The 24,851-nt window shown below is 39.1% G+C and overlaps 1 protein-coding gene across 2 annotated transcripts in view; it reads left to right on the top strand.

The window, feature by feature from the left end:
* The window catches only part of LOC140211601 (E3 ubiquitin-protein ligase MARCHF3-like), a 77,447-nt gene extending 53,476 nt beyond the window's left edge, over nucleotides 1–23,971 (top strand). For both annotated transcript variants that reach the window (XM_072281496.1, XM_072281497.1), the window contains 4 exons: nucleotides 10,923–11,162; nucleotides 15,042–15,246; nucleotides 20,262–20,471; nucleotides 21,307–23,971. In XM_072281496.1, coding sequence (XP_072137597.1) covers nucleotides 10,975–11,162; nucleotides 15,042–15,246; nucleotides 20,262–20,471; nucleotides 21,307–21,465 — 762 coding nt within the window. In that variant the 5' untranslated portion in view covers nucleotides 10,923–10,974 and the 3' untranslated portion in view covers nucleotides 21,466–23,971. The remainder of the gene's footprint in view (nucleotides 1–10,922; nucleotides 11,163–15,041; nucleotides 15,247–20,261; nucleotides 20,472–21,306) is intronic.
* The last annotated feature ends 880 nt before the right edge of the window (nucleotides 23,972–24,851 follow it).

Genomic DNA, 24,851 nt, shown 5'->3' with positions numbered 1-24,851 from the left:
CCCTATCACCACCACTCTCCTCCATCTGGCAGAAATGGTCCTCACTCTCAATAATTTCTCCTTCAGCTCTTCCCACTTCCTTCAAACAGAAGGTGCAGCTATGGACACTTGCATGGATCCCAGTTATGCCTGCCTTTTTGTCTGCCACATGGAACAGTCTACGCTTCAAGCCGACACTGGTATCCCTCCCGAGTTTTTCCTACATTTTCCTACATTCGGTGCTGCTTCCTGCCCTTTTGCAGAGCTCGTCGACTTAATCAACATTGCCTCCATCTTCCACCCTGCCCTCAAATTTACCTGGTCCTTTTCTGACACCTCCCTCCCCTTTCTTGATAACTCTTTCTCTATCTCTGGAGACAACTTATCTACTGATGTCTATTGTAAACCCACTGATTTTCACAACTACCTGGACTATACCTCTTCCCACCCTGTTACTTGTGAAAAATGTCATCCCCTTCTTTCAATTCCTCCGTCTCTGCCATATCTGCGCTAAGGATCAGAACTAAGGAGGTGTCCTCCTCCTTCAAAGGAAGGGGCTTCCCTTCCTCCACCATTAATGCTGCCCTTATCCCCATCTCTTGCATTTTGCGCACGTCTGCCCTCAGCCCATACTGCTTTCACCCCACTAGGAAGAGGGATTCTCTTGTCCTCACCTACTATCACACCAGCATCCACATATAGCACATAATTCTCCATAACTTCCGCCATCTCCAAGAGGGTTTCACCTCCGAACACATCTCCCCCCCCCCCCCCCAAATTTCTGTTTTCTGCAGGATCGGCCCCTATGCAACTCCCTTGTCCATTTGTCCCTCCCCGCTGATCTCCCTCCCGGCACTTATCCTTGCAAGCAGAATAAGTGCTACATCTGCCCCTACACCTCCTCCCTCACTACCATTCAGGGGCCCAAACAGTCCTTCCGGGTGAGGCGACTCTTCACTTGTGTGTCTGTTGGGGTCACCTACTGTATCCGGTGCTCCCAGTGTGGCCCCCTATATATTGGTGAGACCCAACATAGATTGGGAGATTGCTTCATTGAGCATCTACACTGCGTCCACCAGAAAAAGCAGAATCTCCTAGTGGCCACCCATTTTAATTCTACTTCCATTTCCCATTCTGACATGAGAGTCCATGGCCTTCTCCACTGCTGTAATGAGGCCACACACAGGTCGGAGGAGAAACACCTTGTATTTTATCTGGGTAGCCTCCAACGTGATGGCATGAACATTGATTTCTTTAGCTTCCAGTAATTGCCCCCTCCCCTCTCCTTCACCATTTCTCATTCCCACTTCCCTCTCTTATCTCCTTACCTGCCCATCACCTCCTTCTGGTGCTCCTCCCCCTTCCCTTTCTTCCATGGTCTTCTGTCCTCTCCTACCAGATTCCCCCTTCTTCAGCCCTTATTGCTTTCACCAATCGACTTCCCAGCTTTTTACTTCACCACCCCCCCCCCCCACCTTTCCCGGTTTGATCTATCACCTACTACCTTTCTTTCTGCCCCTCCCCTACCTTACTCCAACTTTTCATCTTTTTTTTTCTCCAGTCCTGATGAAAGGTCTTGGCCCAAAACTTCAACTGTTAACTCTTTTCCATTGATGCCGCCTGGCCTGCTGAGTTCCTCCAGTATCTTGTGCGTGTATCTTCATTGGCATAGTTATTGTTAAATTTTAAAGAGATCTATATGTTTTGTTTTGCTTAGTGTATCCATGAACATATCTTCAGACCGGAAAATTATTTTTCCTCTGTTTTTAATTGCTATTACCTACCTTTTTAAGCCACGTGTGCCCTGAATATTATATATATTCAAATGTAATTAGTAAAAGTTTCAATTTATGCACACAGTCCTCAAAGCAAAACTTTAATCATTTGCTTTCTGTGATTTTCAAGTAATAAGAATGTGATTACAGCTGTGAAATCTGATTTGTATCTCGTATATCAATAAATTTGTGTCTGAGAAAGCCATTATTTTAATGCAAGCTTCTCTCAGAAAATTCTGACAATAACTTCACTAAATTTCACAGCAGTGTTCTTTGATACTATACATTAGTGTAAGTTGAATTAGATATAATTTAATGTAGTTTTACTTGCACCCCTTTGTTTTAGCAACCGTACAAACTTTAACATAAAATTAAAAATAGCACAAAGCAGCTGGATTTCCTTTTTTTAAAGTGAGCAATGCCAGATCCGGGACTTGAAGCTGTGTATCTTCCTCTCCACCCTTCTGCAGATTAACCTCATTTCCCTGAAGATAAATGTTAATCAGTTAATCTTTCGGGTTTCAAATGAACAAGACTTTTTTAATTGGCAACAAAATCCTTTTACACCTTAAACCAGTGTGATAATTTTTAAAATTAAATATGAAAAAAATTAAACCTGCCAGAAAATCCCAATACCTCTAATCTATTTAATCTAATTTTATTCTTTGATCTTTATTCCAAGAAATATTGACTTCATCTACACAGACAAGTCTTTTGTAGAATAAAAAGATATTAAATTAATATCTAGTCCTTGAGTAACAAATGTTTTGTTTCAAATATATTAGATAAATATGATTATGTAGTGAATTTATCATAGTTTTGGTCCTTAATTCTCAGCCAGTCATTTGTTTTTTGACAAGATAACTATACATATACAATGTAGCAGCATTTTATTAAGAAAGCTTGTAATGAAGAATTAGCATTCAGTCATGCCCTTATAAGACCAAGATATTGAAATTATGAACTTACAAATGTGTTTTGATAAATTAAAATGCTAATCAACTTGATTATTAATTAAACTGAGGTTATTAAATGGGAGTAACAGCTATACCCATTCCAATCTGCAGAACATGTATGATTTCCAGGTTCAGCTGTACTGCACAATGGCTTCCACTTTGCTGTAGAGTAGATCTTGCAATGTAAGTCTCGAATCTATACGACAGTGGATGTATAACATGACTGCAGTTCAGATGTAGTAAACGGTAGAAACTGATTTAAAAGCATTTTGTCTGGTGATTCAGTGGGCACATTGCATATCTTGTGTGTTTAAAGTTCTTTGAGAGTGGGGAACTTCCATGTAGTATTCACCACATCAACGTTTCAGTAAATAAGAAAGACCTCAGAATTTATGTCATTACCTTATGTGCTGAACTCTTTCATACCAAAGATCACTGGAGATTTTGCAGAAGAAACCAAGTGGGTTTTTACAAAACTGGATAGTCCCTGTCTGTAACAATACCATTTGTTGGAATATTGGTGGCCTTTATTACCTGTAAAATTACTAACAGAATAGCACAAGCACCCCTAGCTAGATCAGTAATAAGCGTTATTCCATTCTCCTTTCCTTGTGCCTAACCTGCTTCCTCCATATGTATAAGTGTATATATATGTAATCCCCTAACTATAGCTAGAAGCTTTAAATTTTAGTACTTACTGCAAAGCTCCAAACATAGATAGCAATGAATAGCAGAATTGGGTAGAGAGGAATAAACTGTTTCTTGGCAATTTTTGAGCAAATTGAATGGAGAGTTGAGCATTTTAAGTTTGATTACATTTTAGCATGTTAACATAAAATTTCTACCACTGACCACAATGCTTTACAATATTGAACTCCATATATTCCTTTGACAACAGAAGATAGTGTTCTCAATTAATTGGAACTTCTGTTTTTGAAATGAGGCATTAACTCACATCTTCTTGTGGCTTTGAACAGTGCCCAGCAATCATCTTTTTTCACATGAATAGAAGGAAGTTGAGTTCATTTGGTTCCTTTCATGAGCTCTGGATATCCGAGAACACTGTTCAATTTATGAAACACATCGCTGAAGTATATTTTCAGTTATAAACTGGGTAAATGGAGCAGTCACTTTTTGACAGTCAGGTTCCACAGAAGGAAGGAATAAGGCCACTAAATCTTTTTTGTCACATTGTTGAAGTTATCCTAACACATGGAACAACCATTCTTTAAGAATCTCGATCATATCTTTTTAAACATCTGTAGAGATAAATAAGTGTTTCACTTTAAAGTTGCAGTCGAACATCAGCAGTTCTTACAAAATAGCACCTCCTCAAAACTCTGTTGTAGGATTGACCTAGTTTATCTACTCAAGTTCTTGGAATAGGATTGAGTCATTTGAAATCATACATATGTTACTGAAGGAGAGTACTGTCTTCCTGCAGTACCTTGACCAGTATTTGTTCCGTGAATAAAAGAAGTCATAAATTTCAGTACAGTTCATAGGGTCTCTCCACACAACGGTTGCCACGTGTCAAAATAATTTGGAGTATGGGAAGAGATTGGTGATATTGAAGACTGAATGAAGTTTTGCAAATCTTAGTTCTGTTACCTGTTTTAGTGCTGTACAGCTGTTTTTTTTTCTAGTGAAGGCTGGATTGAATCTGAAATGCGTCTAAAGGCTGATTTATACTTCTGCGTCAACTCGACGCCGTCGCCATGAATCCTACGCAGAACCGACGCAGATCCCTACGCTGTAGCCTGATGCGTACCTCTCCCAAAATGTAAACTACGCGTCACGGCAACGCAGACCGAACAACTGTGATTGGTCCGCTTGGTAGCATCGCATTTCCTCTTGCGCTGAAATAGCTTCCCATTAGGCAACTGAAGGGCAGGGAAGGAACTCTAGCTGCAATGCTTTCCATAAAGCTTTACAAGCCTCCGAAATCATGGAGGACACATTTCGCTTTTACAAAAAAAGACACTCGTTTTAAACTTGTTTAACCCGAGATAGACTACCATGATCATGAAGCCTTGCACGGGCAGGTGTGTGTGCATGCGTGATGAGCCCGAAGGCAGAGCGATGCAGACACACCAACGCACAAGTATAAACGCTCACAACGCACGTAGGCCACTTGTGTAGGCTACGGCATCCATTTGACGCACAAGTATAAATCAGCCTTAAAGGTCATGCACAAAACATTATTTTGACCATGTATAACATAATATTTACATTTTTCCTCATACAGTATATATGAAGAAACAAATGCTGGCGTATATTAACAAGCTTTGTTTCTGTTAAGATTGCTACCAAACAATGAGGCAATAATAGATTTACTTAAAAAAAAATACATGAATCATGACTGGACTTTTATGAGTTTACCAATATTCCTTGCTTGAAGTCATTTTAAAGCCTGTAACAGCCAACATTTCATTATTCATTTTAAGATATTAACACCTTTCCAAATTAAGCATTTCTTTGCAAAGCATGTTTATGGCCACATTTATGATTATAAATTGGGAAGACTGATATTCTCTAATGCCTGTAAATCTTTAACAACTTGTGAGTAATTTGCTTTCATTATTTTATATCCAATATCCTATATGCAAGTCGTGTTGTTCAAGAATCATCAGTTAAGAAAATGTTTGCTTTTGTATATAAATTATAAAAGTCAGTTATAAAACTTTGCATTCAAACCACTCGATTCTCATTTGCATCTGTTTATGTAAAGTAACACAGTTTCTCACAGGACAAGTTTATTTCTGCTTCTGTACTTGGAATACCCCAGTATTCCACAATGCCCCCACCCCTGCAGCCAACCCTTATCCCACAGCTTTCAGTATTTGTTCTCTAGTTAATAAAGCATGTGATTCAGTAAACAATAATAAACTATTATTCAAACTTCAGAGAAGTTTTTGTAGCTCCAGCAGGGTCGACAAATTCTATGTCACTATTTTTTGTTGATTATACTCACTAATGTACCGAGGGAAAACTCCAATTATTCATCTTTGCTTGAACCTTGTCATTGGTGTTGCTAGAGTGATTTTTGGGTTTAGGACATATACATTTAGCAAATGGTGACCAGTCTTCACATCTGAATATGTATTGTGGATTTAATTTTGAGTGTAGCTCTGAACAATGGATTCCTAAAAGCTGTGAACCCAGTCCAGACAATGCTGATTAAAATTCATTTGGATGTCTGTGGTGTGGATGTGAATCAGGAGGTGTAAATGTTATATGTAGTTTCAAAGAAAGCATTGTCCATATATTGTAAATATGGAGTTGTCCTTTGATGTTTGGCACATAAAATATCGACCCCTATGTTGGGCCAGTGAAACTTTTGGACTGAAAGCGTCTCCATATGATGCCTGCTGTACCTTGTTTTGTTGAATAAAGAAGCTGCCTTGTATCTACTGGTCATATTCTCCAGTGACTTCATTCACACAACAACAGGTGTGGCAGAGTTGAACATAATCTTTAATGAGGAGTTGGTGAGCTGTGGACATCTGACAAAGAGAAGCAGAGAAAACTTGCATCTGTAAGGTATCAACTTAGAAAAAAGATCAGCTTGACATGGTCAAGTGGTTCAGTTGTTGTTAAGACCAAACATCAGAATGGGGAAGAAGTGCGATCTAAGTGACTTTGAACGTGGATCTCAGAAACTGCCGATCTCCTGAGATCTTCATGCACAACAGCTTCTAGCAGAGGTTCCCATCACAGGGTCTTCAGACACATTATGGTATTGATCCATTTTTTAAAAAAATTGGGAACCCCTGCTCTAGAGTTTACAGGAAACAGTACAAATACCAAATAGCCATGTGTTACAACTGTGATGTGCAGAACGCAGAGCACGTCGAACGTTGACGTGGATGGACTACAGCAGCAGGCACTATACTGGCTTCCACTCCTAAAGAGGCCACTGAGTGCAAGTTGAAGGATTATGATTTTTTTTTCAATCTGCATGTGAAAACCTTGTGAGAATGGAGCCAGGAAGGATAATGAAATTTGGGTGCAAGGGAGTGAGTTCAATTTCAAGCTCTTTCTAGATATGCAGTTTAAATGTACTCCTCTTTGGGAATCATCATTTTTGGTAACTTCTTTTCAAATGAAATGTTGCCAGTTGTATTTTTGCCTTTCCCTTTTTCATTGCTATAATCAATTTCAGCCACAACTTGGAAGCTCTGGGAGAAATAGGTGTCAACTACTAGCAATTGATGGCCGTATTATAAGATCTGGAGCAGGCCAGACTGAAGTATTGCTGTCCTAAGGTGGTATATATTGTACAATAAAAATCATTTTAATTCTACATTCCAATTCTACTTTCACTACATGGTGGAGTGAAAAAACGTGTCAACTCTGGCTTTATTTACCCATTAGTCAAATCAAATTCTGAGACTATTAACATATAATATTTAAGAATGAGTGTGTATACTTAGTGGTCGAATTATTTGGTAACACATCTTCAAAATGTTCGTGGTAAAAGAAGATAATTGGATGCTATATACCATCAAAGTTTAATACGATATCAGGCTTCACAATTATCTTTTAATTAATAAAATTAGGAGTAGTTTGATCAATAAGGAAGCCATTAACTTGGAAGTACATTTTATTAGGACAGAGATTTGGCAGTAATTAAATTATAATATATAGATCTTAATGGGAGTGAGAGAAAATCTTATGGAATTAGGGTTAACTGTTCTGTCTATTGTAGTGAAATCTTTTTGGACTGTGGGATCAAGGTTATGGCTGAATCTTCACTTCATCATTTATCACCAGCTTCCACATAACCCTTGATTTCCATAAAAGCCCATAAATCTCTGGATTTCTGCTTTGAGCATAACAACTGAGCTTCTATGTCCATGCGGTAAGGGGAGGCCCTCCACTGTCGGGATCAACCATGGATGTCGCTTCCAAGTAGCCGACATCCATATGCAAGCCAACCAAGGCAGTAGAATATGGAGAGCAAGATGTTGCCCACGTAGTGGGCTTCCCCTCTCCTCCCAGCTGATGAGTCCAAAGGAATAGCAGAAACCAAAACAGCTTGGCACCAGTAGTGTTGCAGGAATCGTCAGTCAATGTTGAACTCAGTGGAGGACTGCCTTAGGGACTCCAGCTCAGGGTTTACCTCCGAAGCATTCCCCGTGAGTGGGCAAGGCAGCAGAGGTTTGAGATCAGAGTTTTCCTTTTCCTAGATAAGCTGCAAATCATGGCTGATGAGCCCCATCTAAGCGACTGGTTTTAAGGTGCGAGTTTCCTACCTGTGCCCCTTCTGAGTCAATAGAAATGGTTCTTTCTGGCTTAGTTGCTAAGCCACACATGGAGCTGGATTTGGTTGTCAGAGGCCAGTGGGAGCTATCCACACTATCCCTCTGACTATGACAAACTTGAGGAATCCTGGTGTGGGGAATTCTAAAGATTCCCCCATTCCTGAATGAATTTTTTTCTCCCTTAGCTCAGTCAGTTCACTAAGCTTTAGTCAGGGAAACATTCTCCCTGGATCTTGTCTGCCAATCATTTAAGAATTCAATAAGCTTCCATGAGATTCATCTAAGCTGATTTTTTTTTAAAAACAATGAATTCCCAGTTTACTCTATCTCCCTTGTATGGCAAATCCACAAACCATGGAACCATTCCAGAGAATCTTCATTGCATTACCTTCAAGTACATCCCTTCTTAGATAAGGAGACTGAAACTATACAACAATATCTCAGGTGTGGTCACAGAAGTCATATACATTTGCAGTAGAATGACAGGTGAAACCTGAAACATTACAGTGGCATGCAAAGGTTTGGGCACGCCTGGTCAAAATGTCTGTTACTGTGAATAGCTAAGCGAGTAAAAGATGAACTGATTTCCAAAAGGCATAAAGTTAAAGATGACATATTTCTTTAATATTTTAAGCAAGAAAACTTTTTTATTTCCATCTTATACAGTTTCAAAATAACAAAAAAGGAAAAGAGCCGGAAGCAAAAGTTTGGGCACCCTGCATGGCAGTACTTAGTAACACCCCCTTTGGCAAGTATCACAGCTTGTAAATGCTTTTTGTAGCCAGCTAAGTGTCTTTCAATTCTTGTTTGGGGGATTTTCAAAAAGTTCTATTCAAGAGGTTCAAAAGAACATCTAAACAAGCCTGATGCATTTTGGAAACAAGTCCTGTGGACTGATGAAGTTAAAATAGAACTTTTTGGCTGCAATGAGCAAAGGTATGTTTGTAGTAAAAAGGGTGCAGAATTTCATGAAAAGAACACCTCTCCAACTGTTAAGCACGGGGGTGGATCAATCATGCTTTGGGCTTGTGTTGCAGCCAGTGGCACGGGGAACATTTACTGGTAGAGGGAAGAATGAATTCAATTAAATACCAGCAAATTCTGGAAGCAAACATCACACCGTCTTTTTAAAAAAAAAAGCTGAAGATGAAAAGAGGACGGCTTCTACAACAGGATAATGATCCTAAACACACCTCAAAATCCACAATGGACTACCTCATGAGGTGCAAGCTGAAGGTTTTGCCATGGCCCTCACAGTCCCCTGACCTAAACATCATTGAGAATCTGTGGGTAGACCTCAAAAGAGCAGTGCATGCAAGACGGCCCAAGAATCTCTCAGAACTAGAAGCCTTTTGCAAGGAAGAATGAGTAAAAATCCCCCAAACAAGAATTGAAAGACTTTTAGCTGGCTACTAAAAGTGCTTACAAGCTGTGATACTTGCCAAAGGGGGTGTTACTAAGTAGTGTTGTGCAGGGTGCCCAAACTTTTGCTTCGGGCCCTTTTACTTGTTTGTTATTTTGAAACTGTAAGGGATGGAAATAAAAAGTAATCTTGCTTAAAATATTAAAGAAAAATTGGATTAGACATTGGTTCAATGGAAGAAGCCAAAGAGTGGTAGTAGAGCATTGCTTCTCCGAGTGGAGGCCTGTGACTAGTGGTGTGCCACAGGGATCAGTGCTGGGTCCATTGTTATTTGTCTTCTATATCAATGATCTGGATGATAATGTGGTAAATTGGATCAGCAAATTTGCTGGTGATACAAAGATTGGTGGTGTAGTAGACAGTGAGGAAGGTTTTCAGAGCCTGCAGAGGGACCTGGACCAGCTGGAAAAATGGGCTGAAAAATGACAGATGGAGTTTAATACTGATAAGTGTGAGGTATTGCATGTTGGAAGGACAAACCAAGATAGAACATACAGTGTTAATAGTAAGGCACTGAGGAGTGCAGTGGAACAGAGGGATCTGGGAATATAGATACAAAATTCCCTAAAAGTGGCGTCACAGGTAGATAGGGTCGTAAAGAGAGCTTTTGGTGCATTGGCCTTTATTAATCAAAGTATTGAGTATAAGAGCTGGAATGTTATGATGAGGTTGTATTAGGCATTGGTGAGGCTGAATCTGGAGTATTGTGTTCAGTTTTGGTCACCAAATTACAGGAAGGATATAAATAAGGTTGAAAGAGTGCAGAGAAGGTTTACAAGGATGTTGCCAGGACTTGAGAAACTCAGTTACAGAGAAAGGTTGAATAGGTTAGGACTTTATTCCCTGGAGTGTAGAAGAATGAGGGGAGATTTGATAGAGGTGTATAAAATTATGATGGGTATAGATAGAGTGAATGCAAGCAGGTTTTTCCCACTGAGGCAAGGGGAGGAAAAAAACCAGAGGACATGGGTTAAGGGTGAGGGGGGGAAAAGTTTAAAGGGAACATTGGGGGGGCTTCTTCACACACAGAGTGGTGGGAGTGTGGAATGAGCTGCCAGACGAGGTGGTAAATGCGGGTTCTTTTTTAACATTTAAGAATAAATTGGACAGATACATGGATGGGAGGTGTATGGAGGGATATGGTCTGCGTGCAGGTCAGTGGGACTAGGCAGAAAATGGTTCGGCACAGCCAAGAAGGGCCAAAAGGCCTGTTTCTGTGCTGTAGTTTCTATGGTTCTACGGTAAATGTGTCATCTTTAACTTTATGCCTTTTGGAAATCAGTTCATCTTTTACTTGCTTAGTTATTCACAGTAACAGAAATTTTGACCGGGGTGCCCAAACTTTTGCATGCCACTGTATCTGTTTATGTTTCAACCTGATACATTATCTCTTTTTCTTTGTCGGCAGATACTGCATTTCTTGTTGAGTAGTTTCAGAATTTAGTTCTTAAGGTTTCATCTCCATGAAACAGTATGTCCTAGAGTTTAATAATTAAAATATATATTTCCCCCTTTTTTCCAGATGGAAATATGAATGCTTTTCACACTATCTGAGGGATTAATTACCTGTTACCATGACAACCAACCATCATACTCATCTGCCTGATGTCCTTCCAGACTGCACTGGCTTAGTTCCTTTGGTAAAAACGGTGGATGATTCTGCTGCTGCAGTGAATGGGCAACCACAGTACGTGATGCAGGTTTCGGCGAAAGACAGGCAGCTGCTGTCAGCAACTGTGGTCAAGACGCTAAATACACACGGGTACAAACATGTTTTCAATTATTTTCAGCATTGCTAAGGAAGTAAGAATACATTTTGACATTGAATAGTCTATTCCAGTCTGTATTCCTTATTTGTGTTATCTGATTAAACAGACTATGTCATTGACTTATGGTGTAATTTATACAGTGCCTTGAAAAAGCATTCAGCCCTCGCAACTATTTTCATATTTTACTGACCCACTTTCTAAACTTAAAAATATATATTGAAGTAGAATTTGTTGAGCTAATCTACAAAACATTGTGCAATATGGCAAATCAAAAGAAAAATTTCAAAACCTGTCAATAATTAATTAAAATTATAAACCAAAATTGTGAGTCTGAAGAAGTATTCATCCCCTTTGTAATTACTATGTGAACTTTCTTCAGGTGTAATATACTGTATTATCTTACCGACACATCCAGTTTGTTGATGCAGAAAATTGGAGGATCATCTGTTTTCAATGAATTCATAAGACTAAATGCATCATATTTCTGTAAGGTCCAACAGTATGGTAGATTTTCAACAGACCAAAGCAAAATGAAGACAAAAGAGCATTCAAGACAAGTCAGGGAAATTATAACAGAGAAGCGCAAGTCTGGGGAAGAGTATAAGACCATCTGAAAAGCACTAAACATACCTCGGAGCTCAGTGCGGTCCATCATGAAACCACAACCACATTGGTCAAGCCGCCACTCTAAACTTAGTTGCCAGAGAAGAATGCTACTTGTTAGACTGCTGTGATGCCAACAGTCACCCTGAGTGAGCTGTAAGAGTCGGTGGCTGTAACTGGAGATGAAGTTCATGGCTCCACAAACTCCAAGGCCTTGCACAAAAAAAGGGATCACTCCCACTCCCATTCTCCTGCCTTCTCCCAAAAACCTTTGATGCCCTAAATAATCAAGAATTTATCAACCTCTGCTTTAAATGTCCTCAGTGACTTGCAATGAATTCCACAGATTCACCATCATCTGGCTAATCATTTCTGTTCCAATTCTACAGCCATCTATTCTGAGGCTGTGCCCTTTGATCCTAGATTCACCCAGTATAACAAACATCCTCTCCACATCCACTCTATCTGGGCCTTTAGGTTTCAGTGAGGTCCCACCCCCCACCATCCTTCTAAATTCCAGTGAGTACAGGCACAGAGCCATCAAACACTCCTTATTACCCTTTCATTTCTGGAATCATTTTCGTGAACCTCCTCTGGACCCTTTCCAATGCCAGCACATCTTCTCTTGGTTAAGAGGCCCAAAATGGCTTTCAGTACGCCAAGTAAGGTATGAGGGATGCTTTATAAAGCCTCAGCATTACATCCTTGCTTTTGTACTCTAGTCCTCTTGAAATACGCGCTAACATTGCATTTGCCGTCCTTACCACTGACTCAAGCTGCAAGTTAACCTTTAAGGGGATCTTGCACAAGGACTTCCAAGTCATTTTGCACTTCTGATGTTTGAATTTTCTCCCTGTTTAGAAATAGTCTACACCTTAATTCCTTCTACCAATGTGCATGACCATACATTTCCCTACTCTATATTCTATCTGCCACTTTTTTTGCTCATTCTCCCAATCTGTCCAAGTCTTTCTGCAAACACCCTGCTTCTTCGACACTACCTGCCCCACCACTTATCTTCATTCCAGCAGCAAACTTGGCCACAAACCCATTGACGTATAATGATAATGAACAGGAGTGGTCTCAGTACTAACCCCTACAGCACAACTGTAGTCACCAACCTTTATTCCTACTCTTTGCCTCCTGCCAGTTAGCCAATCTTCTAACCATGCCAGTATCCTTCCTGTAATACTATGGGCTCTTATTTTGCTAAGCAGCCTCATGCGTGGCACCTTGTCAAAGGCCTTCTGAAAATCCAAATAAGCAACATCCACTAACTCTCCTTTGTCTACCTTGCTTGTTATTTCCCCAAAGAATTCCAACAGATTTATCAGGCAAGATTTTCCCATAGGAAACTATGTTGATGGGCCTATTTTATCATGTGCCTCCAAGTACCCCAAAACATCATCCTTAATGGACTGCAACATCTTCAAACCACTGAAGTCAAGCTAACTGACCTATAATTTCCTTTCTTCTGCTTTCCTCCCTCCTTAAAGAATGGACTGATATTTGCAACTTTCCAGTCCTCTGGAACCATTCCAGAATCTGGTGATTATGGAAGGATCATTATTAGTGCCTCCACAATATCTTTAGCTCCTCCTTTCAGAACCCTGGGGTGTAGTCCATCTGGTCCAGGTGATGTATCTACCTTCAAACCTTTCAGCTTACCAAACATCTTTTCATTATTAATAGTGACCACTTCTGCCCCCTGAAACACTCAAATTTCTGTCACATGGCGAGTGACTTCCACAATGAAGACTGATGCAAAATACTTAAGCTCACTTTCCATTTCTTTATCCCCCATTACTACCTCTCCAGCTTCATTTTCCAGCAGCCTGTTATCCACTCTCACCTTTCTTTTACTCTATATATCTGGAAAAACTTTTGGTATCCTCTTTTATATTATTGGGTAGCTTACTTTCATAGAACATAGAACAGAATAGCACAGGAGCAGGCCATTCAGCCCACAATGTTGTGCTAAACTAAAAATACCCAAACTCTAATCCTTCCTACCTACACCATGTCCATATCCCTCCATCTTCCTTGCATCCATGTGCCTAGCCAAACATCTCTTAAAAGCTTCTAATGTATTTGCCTCTGCCACCATAACAACTGGCACATTCCAGGCATCCACAACTCTGCGTATTAAAAAAAAAACTTGCCCCTCACATCTCCCTTGAACCTACCCCTCTCACCTTCAATACATGCCCTCTAATATTAGATATTTCAACCCTGGGAACCAGATACTGTATTCTCTGTCCACTCTATCTGTGGCATTCATAGTCTTGTAAACCTCTGTCAGATCTCCCCTCAGCCTCTGACGTCCCAGAGAAAACCCAGGTTTATCTTGTGATAGTGCATGCCCCCTAAGCTGGGCAGCATGCTGGTAAACCTCTTCTGTGCCCTCTCGAAAGTTTCAAAATCCTCCCTATAGTGGGGCAACCAGAAATGTATGCAATACTCCAGAATTTTATAAAGTTGCAACATGACATTCTGACTTTAGAATTCAGTGCCTCGACTAATAAAAGCAAGCATTCCATAAGCCTCCTTAAGCACCTTATCGACCTGTGTAGCCGCTTTCAAGGAACTATGAACTTGGATCCCAAGAGATCTCTGCTCAGCAACACTGTTAAGGATCTTGCCTTTAACAGTGTACTGTCTCCTTGCATTTTCCCCACTGAGGTGCAGCACCTCGCATTTATCTGGGCTAAACTCCATCTGTCATTTCTCTGCCCATATCTGCCACTGATCTATGTTGTGCTATATTCTTTGCCAGTCTTCTAGACTATCTACAGCTCCATCAATCTTGATATCATCCACAAATTCACTAACCCACGGAAATGCATTTTCATCCAGGTCATTTGTATACATCACAAAACAGATCCGAGGGGGACTTCACTAATTACAGACTTCCAGCTCAAACATGTTTTAACCACTATATTTATCGCTTATGCGAGCTTGTCCTATAGCAGTGCTATATTGTGCAGTGCCTATACTCCAATCCATTCCTTCTGCAACTTTGCCATGCTGCAAGCTGGATTTGGAAGCAACATTATAGAGTGTGATTTCAGACCCCATAATCTCTGCTATTTATTTCTTAATTTATTTAATTAACAAATCTTTGAAGATGTGGTGAGAACTGCTGTATATTCTTAATGTGTCTGTGAAGGCTTATTCAACCAATCCTGTTGTTAATGTAGCTCCCATGAATAACATTTGACATTATATTTTTGCTTCAGAAATTGACAATGAACCAATTTCCTTTGCAGTGCATTCAATGACCGGCCTATGTGTAGGATCTGTCATGAAGGCAGCAATCAGGAAGATCTACTCTCTCCTTGTGAGTGTACTGGAACCCTAGGAACTATTCATCGGAGTTGCTTAGAATACTGGCTTTCTTCTTCAAACACCAATTACTGTGAACTCTGCCACTTCAAGTTTTCAGTGGAACAAAAACCTCGACCATTAATAGAGGTCAGTATTTCATTTATGTTCAAAGGAATCAGTTTAAAATATGCTCACATCATGCAACAGTTGGCTTACAAAATTTTCTTTTTAAAACAAAAACTGTGGTGGAGGGTAACTGAGGGAACTTTTAGTTCCAACTGCATGAACTGCTATCTACAGAGTCATTTTTAAAGAAAAGCTTTTCATCTTGAGCTGAGGTCCGTCTGTGAAAAGCTGTGTTTATTGGGTAACCTGTGCTTTATTTGAAATGGAACATGCTTCCGTTGAGTATTAACGTCCTTTGAAAATGTTACACATTACACTTATTTGTATTGATGTCAAGATGCTTTCTCATCTAAAGTTACTTCTTTCTTGTTTCCCCAAAATTTAACGCTCACTATCTATGATTTTACAGATATGTATTCTCTAGTTCCATATTTTTAACTGAATCATTTCTGCCTGTTCTTGCCATTTTTTTCAGGTATGGTTCTCTGCCCATATCAATTATGCTATGGGATTGTGCAAAGTGTTAAGGAGAATCCTCTGGCCTATATTTTGCATTATAGTCTTAAACCTCTCTCCTTTTTACGCAATTTTTGTGTAAATTTATGCAAATTTACAATCATAAGGTACTTTATTTATAAACAGGTCTTGGTTTTCCTGGTTGGAAATTTCAATAATGTGAAGAAGAAAATCATTTTGTTAATCATCTTGGTGAAATACTTTGAAATCAGTTTGGAAGGTCTTGATCGAAATGTACACAATTCTTGTCTGGATTGTCCTGTGACCCAATCCAATTGCCTTCAGAGAGCTTTTGGGCAACTTTCAGGGCTAACGGGAATAGTGTTCTACAGTCTTACACAACAGAGTCTTTTCATTACAAAATAATGTATCACTTTATTACTTCATCCCCATAATCTTCTGCTAACTGCTCTGGATTGTTTATGGGATATCCATGTGATTATTATTTTGCCGCATGGCATCACTGCCACCTCACATCTTCAAAGATGCTGGATCAATACTGATTTGAGCTGCCATCTGTGTGACACTTTGACATCTTCTCTGTGACTGCAGTGGATTTCTGCTTAGATTTCAAATATGTGCTTGGGGTGAATTGATTCTGTAAATTGCCCTGAGAGTGGGGAATGACAAAAGGAATCTATGAGGAATTGAGGGGAGTATTTATGAAAGAGAATAAGATACAAGAGTGCAGAAAATTATGAGAGGGACAATGGTTCTAATGGGATTATCCACTGGAAGCTGGCATGGTCATAAATGGGTGAAAGGCTCCTGTGTGTCATAGGGAATATCAATTTTAAGAGTGGCAATGCTCAATTTTTCCTCTTTATTTTGCCTTTTTCATTTTTCTAAATTAGCTTAAAGCATTAGGGAAGCTACAAATTCTAATCACAGAAAAATAACTGTATTAGCACTTTGGGTTAAAATGAAAACTATATGTAAAACATAATATGTAAACTTACACTATATGTATATAAAGTGTACTTTGCTTAATGTCTGTATTCCAAAAGAATATTCTGATTTCATTAGTGTAAATGTCTAGCTGTTCCGTTTGGTGTTGCTTAATGTTGCCTGGTGTGAAATGATGAACTATTTCTAAAATCAGGGGAAAATACAATAGAAGCAGACAGGAGATTAGAAGTAGTTTATATCTAATTTTTACAGATGCATGATAGCAAGTTCTCTTTTAAATGAATCTCAACTTGCAAATGAACTGAAGGAAGAAATTGATCACAAGATAATACTAATAAACTGTGAAAGTGTTATGGATACTTGCGGCAGATTTCTGCAGGTTTCATGTTAAGAAGCTTGTATGCGGAGTGACAGCATTTGCAGTGAATACGAGTTGAGGCGAATATGGAGCTCTGCTTAAACCTTTATTTAAAGATGAACTTTGCAGTAAATTGTGCAGAATACAACATGGACTAAATGCATTTCTATATTCTGTAGGAGATTTAAGTCTATTGCTTAAAGACCACACAGGAAAATTTAAGCTTGGATTTTTGTAGGCTTGCTTAATGACATGTCATAGTTAAATGCTGCTCATTATTGATGGATTGGATTTTTTGGTTTCCCACTACCAACTAAATCTCTCTCTTATATGGAAATTTTTACCTTTATGACTGATATCCCTTACTGATAGCATTAAATTTTTGAACTAATTATCTGCAACTAATTGGCTGAATAGTTAATTCTTCATTATAGCTCTACCTGGTAATAACTGTGCTCATTTAGACCTTTGAAGCACTGCATTACATGCCACAGATATCAGACGCAGAAGCAAAACCAGGTTTATTATCACTGATATAAGTAAATAGTTCAGATGAGGATTAGTGAGGTAGTATTCATGGGTAGTGGAGGGGAAGAAGCTGTTCCTAAAATGTGGGTCGTCAGGCTTTTGTACTTTGATTTAGTCACAACAAAACAAAAATGCAAAGAGAAGGTGGGAACTAGTCTTAGACAATGAGAGGTTTGAGGGAACGGGTGATATCTGTGGAAAGGGCACAGAGACATAAGGTTGTTGTAATTGGATCTGTCTCTGTACTCTCTGATTTATAACAAAAGGTCACATGACCCAGCATTTTCATGCCAGTTGAAAACATTACCCAGCATAATCCCATTTTGCATCATTAGGTCTATATCCAGCAGATTATGCTTATCCAACTTCCTTTTAAATTGAGGTTCAGATTTATTTATCACGTGTGCATGCATGGCAACAAACAGTGCATTGATTGCATTAACTACCAGCACATCCAAGGAAGTGTTGGAACCAACCTGCAAGTGTCACCACATATTCTGGTGCCAACATATCATGCCCACAGTTTTCCACAGAACACCACTAGCAGCTACTAAAACAAAAACAAAACAGTAAAATGGAAAAAAAAAATTCTTCAAATGCTGGAAATCCAGGGTAACACGCACAAAATGCTGGAGGAACTCGTCACAGCAGGCTGCATCTATGGAGAGGAATAAAGAGCTGGAGCTTTGGGTCAAGACCCTTTGTGAGGTCCTGATGAAGGATCTTGGCCCAAAATGTTGGCTCTTTATTCTTCCCCATTGATGCTGCCTATCTGCTGAAGTCTTCCAGCAATTTGTGTCTGTAACAACAAAACAAGTCCCTTTCCCGTCCCACCCACCCACTCACACAACCAGACAGGCCTCCACCAAACCCAGGACAGGCTGCTTCCAGGCCTACAGTCCTTGTTCCCGGATTCTCAGACTTGCTGACGTTGGACCTCCAACTTTGACTTCATCCCAGAATGCTGATCAAGGGTTTGACCTTCTGGACTCTCAAAGATCTCCAACACCAATGACCCTGGTCTTCATGACTCTTTCAGGCCCTTACGACTCCTTCATGGCTCTACCTGTGGCCTTCAACCTTCAGGGTTCTACCTCTGGACTCATTCTCTAGGGTTCAACCTTCAGCTTTGCCCACCAGACTTCACTGGGTTTGACCTTTGGGCCACTACTTCTGGACTTATATGTACTCTGCCATTCTAACTCACACAGACTTCCAACCATGGTGGCCTGGGCGGGGTCCCAAATTTTGTGACTCCCATATGTACTTGGGACCTGGACATCCAATCTGAATTCAAGCAACACACATCAAAGTTGCTGGTGAACGCAGCAGGCCAGGCAGCATCTGTAGGAAGAGGTGCAGTCGACGTTTCAGGCCGAGACCCTTCGTCAGGACTGGATTCAACCCCATTTTCCTGCTTTTCTGCCCAGCTGACCAGTCCATCACATTCCTCCTTACTGTCTAGCACAGCCAATTTTCTGTATCATCTGCAAACTTCTTAATTTTTTCCCCTATATTTAAGTCCAAATATTTACTACAATAACAAGGGGCCCATACTGAAACTCATGCAACCCAACGGGAAACTGTTTTTCAGTTGCAAAGGCACCTGTCAGATGTTCCATTTACCTTCAAAAGGCACAATAGATAAATGTTCTCACCAAAATGTTAGTGTACAAAGCCGTGGTAATCCCAACACTCCTGTATGCATCAGAAACCTGGACAACATACCGACGACATCTGAAGGCACTTGAAAAGTTCCATCAACGCGGTCTTCGAAACATCTTAAATATCAGCTGGCAAGGTAGAAGAACCAACGTCAGCATGCTAAATGAAGCAAAAACAACAAGCATTGAAGCCTACGTCATCAAGAACCAACTAAGATGGAGCGGTCATGTGGTTCGGATGAAAGACGAACATCTGCCGAAACAAATCTTCTACTCCCAGCTTAAAGAAGGCAAATGTAAAAGAGGTGGACAACAGAAGAGATTCAAAGACGTCTTAAAAGCCAACATGAAGAAATGTAACATCGATATCAACAATCGAGAAACCAATGCCAAGGACAGGAAACTCTGGCAAGCCATCATCCGAGAAGGAACAGCAACTTTCCAAATGAACAGATGTGCAGAATTAGAAGGAAAGAGAAGAAAATGAAAAGAGAGGCAGCAACAACCAAAGCCCGATCTGCCATTTGGAACTACCTGTCCTGAAAGCGGAAGAACTTTCAAAGCCAAGATTGGACTCATAAGCCACTTGAGAGCTCATAAGTAGATCAGCAGAATGAAGACCATCATCCTCGACCTCGAGGGATAGCCACGACGACTATAGATAAATGTTCTCTCAGTAATATAAAGATTAAAAGTAGTGCTTTTGTTGATTAGGGTGAAAATTCAGCAGTTACCAGTATGATTTTGGTAAGGGTTTAGAATTTTTTTAAAATGTACTTGGGAAAGACTTAGCCTGAATTCTTCTGTATAGAAAATGTTACAAATGTGTCAATTTTCCATGTGAAATCCATTTAAATGAAATCACAGACAGCGAGCTAAATATTTGCTTAAAATCAAATATGAAAATAAGCCGACATGTTACATATTTACAAAAAAAATTGTACAGTTAAAATCGAGACATTGCACAGTGGGAATTCGACTTTGACCATTTTTGTTTGGAGGAATATGAAGAACTTCACTAAGTCACAACATGTTTGTGTTTCTTTTTTTCTCCAATGCAGTGGTTGAGAAATCCAGGCCCACAACACGAAAAGCGGACCTTGTTCGGAGACATGGTGTGCTTTCTGTTTATAACTCCTCTGGCCACAATCTCAGGCTGGTTGTGTTTACGAGGTGCAGTTGACCACCTACACTTCAGCAGCCGCTTAGAAGCGATTGGACTCATTGCCTTAACTGTTGCACTCTTTACTATTTATCTCTTTTGGACACTAGTGAGTATAATTTATCTCTTACTCGTAATATACTAATCATAATTTCACTCTGATGTGGCAGAGATATTGTCAGCTATTATATTCATTAATTAAACATATAGAGCAGCTCTAATAAATGGAATGACTTATCCACATATTTTCCTTGAGTCAATATGTGCTCCTATCCATCCCTAACTTGTTGCAGTTAGTGCATGTAAACAAGTAGCTCTTGTTCAGTAGCAATTTTAATCATTGTTCATATCTACTTATTAACCACTTGTATTTGTCTCTGATACTTAAGTTGGGTTGACAAGAGCTAGAGGTCATAGGTTAAGAGTGAAAGGTGAAATGTTTAAGGGGAACTTCACTGAGGTGGGTGGTGAGAGTGTGGAACAAGCTGCCAGCAGAAGTGGTAGACTCAGGTTCAATTTCTACACTTAAGAGAAGTTTAGATAAGTACATGGATAGGAGGTGTGTGGAGGGCTATGGTTCAGATGCTGGTTGATGGGACTGGGCAGAATAATGGTTCGGCATGGACTAAATGGGCAATGGAGCCTTTTTCTTTGCCGTAGTAGTCTATGACTCTACAAGATATTTTGCACTTTCCCTCTGAGTTCCATCCATGTCTCAATCCAGTGATTTCATCATTACAAATGGAAACTTTTGAGTGTTTATTTAACAACATAAATTTTCCAACTATTCTAATGGGATCTGAACTCATGCCCATGGAGGACTAGCTACATAATGTGGGATGGCAGCAGAGCAGTCCTGTGCTCTGGGTTAGCAGTGGTTTCCCTGCTGTTGAGCTGTGGAAATATGGGGACAATTTGCTAACTTGAGTTTTCTTTTGAATCAGGTTTCATTCCGTTACCACTGCCGGTTGTATAATGAGTGGCGTCGAACTAATCAAAGAGTAATGTTGCTTATCCCAAAGACATCCGATGCATCATCTACTCAACAATTGCTTCTTGGTCAGCACCCAGTGAAAAGGAACTCAAAAGAGACAATTGTGTAACCTTAGCCAATTTCACAGTTCTGGATTTAAAACTGAGCTTTAACCATATAGTCATTTAGTATGTAACCTTTCTTCAGAATATAGTCTAACTTCCGTGTTTTATCATTTATCATTGTACATATGAAAGATAATTTTGTTCATGTGAAGTGGAACACAAGTGCAACAGTTACTAGACCAAATCACATAATTGCAGTTATTTTACAGGTATAGACAGCCATGCATTAGGCTTGTGCTATGGAAGCATTTCTGTGCTGGGGGATGTTATTTCACATTTCTGAAACACACCAGTTCTTGAGCACCCTCAGCCTCAACTAAGTTTTAATAATGCGTAGCCATTTAATACTAAAATGAGAAAATTAAGCCATATAACCATATAACAATTGCAGCGCGGAAACAGGCCATCTCGGCCCTTCTAGTCCGTGCCGAACTCTTACTCTCACCTAGTCCCACCGATCTGCACTCAGCCCATAACCCTCCATTCCTTTCCTGTCCATATAGCTGTCCAATTTAACTTTAAACAACAACATCAAACCTGCCTCAACCAGTGTTGGCAAATCTGAAATTCTTTTCTCTCAAGGGGTGTCGAGGCTGTTATTTTCATTTAAAATAACTGTCAATATCTTTCTGAATGTTAAGGGAATTGAGTGACATGGATCCAGTGCAAGAAAATGCTATTAAGGTAAATGATCAGCCACAATCTTCATGATTCTTCGATTGGGGGGGGGGGATCCCTCCTTACTACCTTCCCCCCGCCACCCCCAAACTGAGACCAGCTGTTGTAACTTCACAGGTGACCTTCACACCCAACCCAGTACTTAGCCATGCATAATGCATAGTGTACTGCCATTGTGCAGCTCCGAAGCCATGGTCTCACACTACAGAACTTAAACTGTGGGCCCACAGCCAAAACGTTCACTGCCGTATTGCACAGTGATGATTTAATGCTGAAACTTTTTAATAACCTATGAAATACAGGTGACTTACCAAAAAAAAGTGTAATCTTTGTCACAACTGTGAACATAAATTTCACCAAGAATGAATTGGTGGTAAATATTAAATATTTATTTGCTACATGAAAACGAATGTTCTTAATTGGATTCTTTTTATCCTCGTTGATCTTTATACTTGATGTTGCTGTGAATTTGATGTCATATTCCAGAAGTTGTAACTTTACTCTAATTTTTTTCTATAAAAGATTTGGAAATGTCTTCTGAACATAGAATCTTGCTGTCCATAATTTATCACCTGATCAGGTGATAAATTTAAATTGAGTAAAATTGTTTAAACGTGTTGTTCACAGTATCACCATGAATTAGACCTTTAAGTAATTTCTTTAACCCTTACCTTCAGTTAGCAACTCCATTCCCTTTTAGTTTGCTTACTAAATGTTTAACTGATGTAACATTTTTAATGTGGGAAATTTATTTTATATTCATACACACCAATGATGAAGATCTGAGAACTGATGTTCCTAATTAGATCAAAATTTTTGATAAACCTTGTGTTGGTTCCTATTATATGTGTAATTATAGTGAAATGCAAGTTTTTTTTTAGTATTTATTCTACTACTAGAAATTAAACCAAATGTATTTGGTTTAGCAAAAGCTACCCTGTTATGCCTTTGTGCTTATACATCATTCATTATTTTATCCATGTAACTGATTTAGTGTTCAGTTTTTTCCCCACTAGAGGTATATCATTTTCAAAAGAGTATAATAGCCTGAACTGAAAGCAGATTTTCATAATTTAAGATAAAAATTGGAAGATATTGGTACTCAATTTCCAAATTTGCGAACTTCACAATCACTTTTTGAAATGATGAATTGTCCGTAATCAAAGTAATAAAAAGGTGGAACAAACATTCAGGACAAGTAGTTCAGATACATTGATTTCACATTATATCTAATTAATTATCCACCTGCAAGTAGCTAATTTGATACCTACCTAATACAGAGATTAAAAGTTAAATTTGCAAAACAAGGGATAGTAGCAAGAAGGAAAAGAGTTAAGTTCCCTTGTAAGTACAAGTGTTGACTCTCTCAACACTGAACTACTACCTCCAGGAAAGTATGTGTAAAAAAGTGATACTATTAAATCAGGTAAGAGTTTAATAATATTTCCACTTTAATATTTTAAAGAAAACACTGTTTTTGGGTGCTAAGGCGGATGAGGTGAGGAAGAACAGAATTTTCATGATAATTTTCCAAAAGTGTGGATCAAACATATGGTCACAATTTAAGTACCTGTATACCTTGAATGAAGTTGCTGTGGAGAAAAATAGTTCTGTGCAAGTATTTTCTCCTTCCTTATGGTTTACTTGTACTTGTAATATCATATCTTTTTATTAACCAGAAATTAAAATTAAGTATAATTTGTATTAATCATTAATAGTCATCAGAAAACAGGAAGCAATTTATTGTTTGAAACAATATTTGTTGGACCATTGAATGAGAAGACCATGAGATATTATAATATTTACAAAATAAAGAGCATGAGGAATTGTTTACTCTTGCTCATTTTGATGAACTGTATCAGCCCTGAAGTGTTAACTGTCTCTTTCCACAGGTGTTTCCAGTATTGTTTTTGCTCTCATGTTTAACCCTTTTGTTTTCTTTTAAATGATATTGCCCCATCCATGCCAGTATTATCACACAGCCATTGGCCTCGTGATAAGGTGTTGGAAGTTTGCTGCACAACTTCTGGAAGTTCAAATCCACTGTGTCTATTAGTACCTTTTCATCTATCACCTTATTGAATCCTCAAAAAAAACTAAGATATTTGTCAAGATTTCCTTTTCGTAAGACCATGTTGACTAGGATTGACTGCCTTAATTATCTAAATGTCTCCTTGTTTAGTTTCTTAACACTGATTCCAGCATTTTCCCAATGATATGTTTGACTTACAGTTCTAAATACAAGTTTTCCAACAAATATCCAGACTTAAAGGTGGCCCAGAATTTAAAAATTCAGTCACGTTAATTTATTCTTTTAATGTTAAACCTTCAGTTGGAGGAATCAAATGCAATTTAAATCCTGAAGTCAATTGCTGCAAAATTTGCATATGAAATAAATTGCAATGAGTATCTTTATACAAAATGCATTTTAGTTTTATATAACTATTTCCAGAGCTCCCACTGACTTTCCTTGTCTTTAGATGAATGTTCATGACACTCTTTCAAATAAATGGCCCTGTTCCATTTATGGCTAACTTGAAGTTGAGGGGCCAGTAACAAAGTGTTACCAGCAGTTAAGTAAGTGACCATGGCCCTGTACTCTACCCCTTCAGATGCTGGTATGCCCCGTACTTCCGCTTTGTAGTGCAGGGGCAGTATATTGCAACATGACGTCTGCTTTTATTGAACCTGCATTTATTACGTCAACAATGCA

Source organism: Mobula birostris, chromosome 17, assembly GCF_030028105.1.
Source record: "Mobula birostris isolate sMobBir1 chromosome 17, sMobBir1.hap1, whole genome shotgun sequence".
Classification (NCBI taxonomy): Eukaryota; Metazoa; Chordata; class Chondrichthyes; order Myliobatiformes; family Myliobatidae; genus Mobula; species Mobula birostris.
Note: the sequence above shows the minus strand (reverse complement) of the source record. Positions and strands in the feature narration are given on the sequence as shown.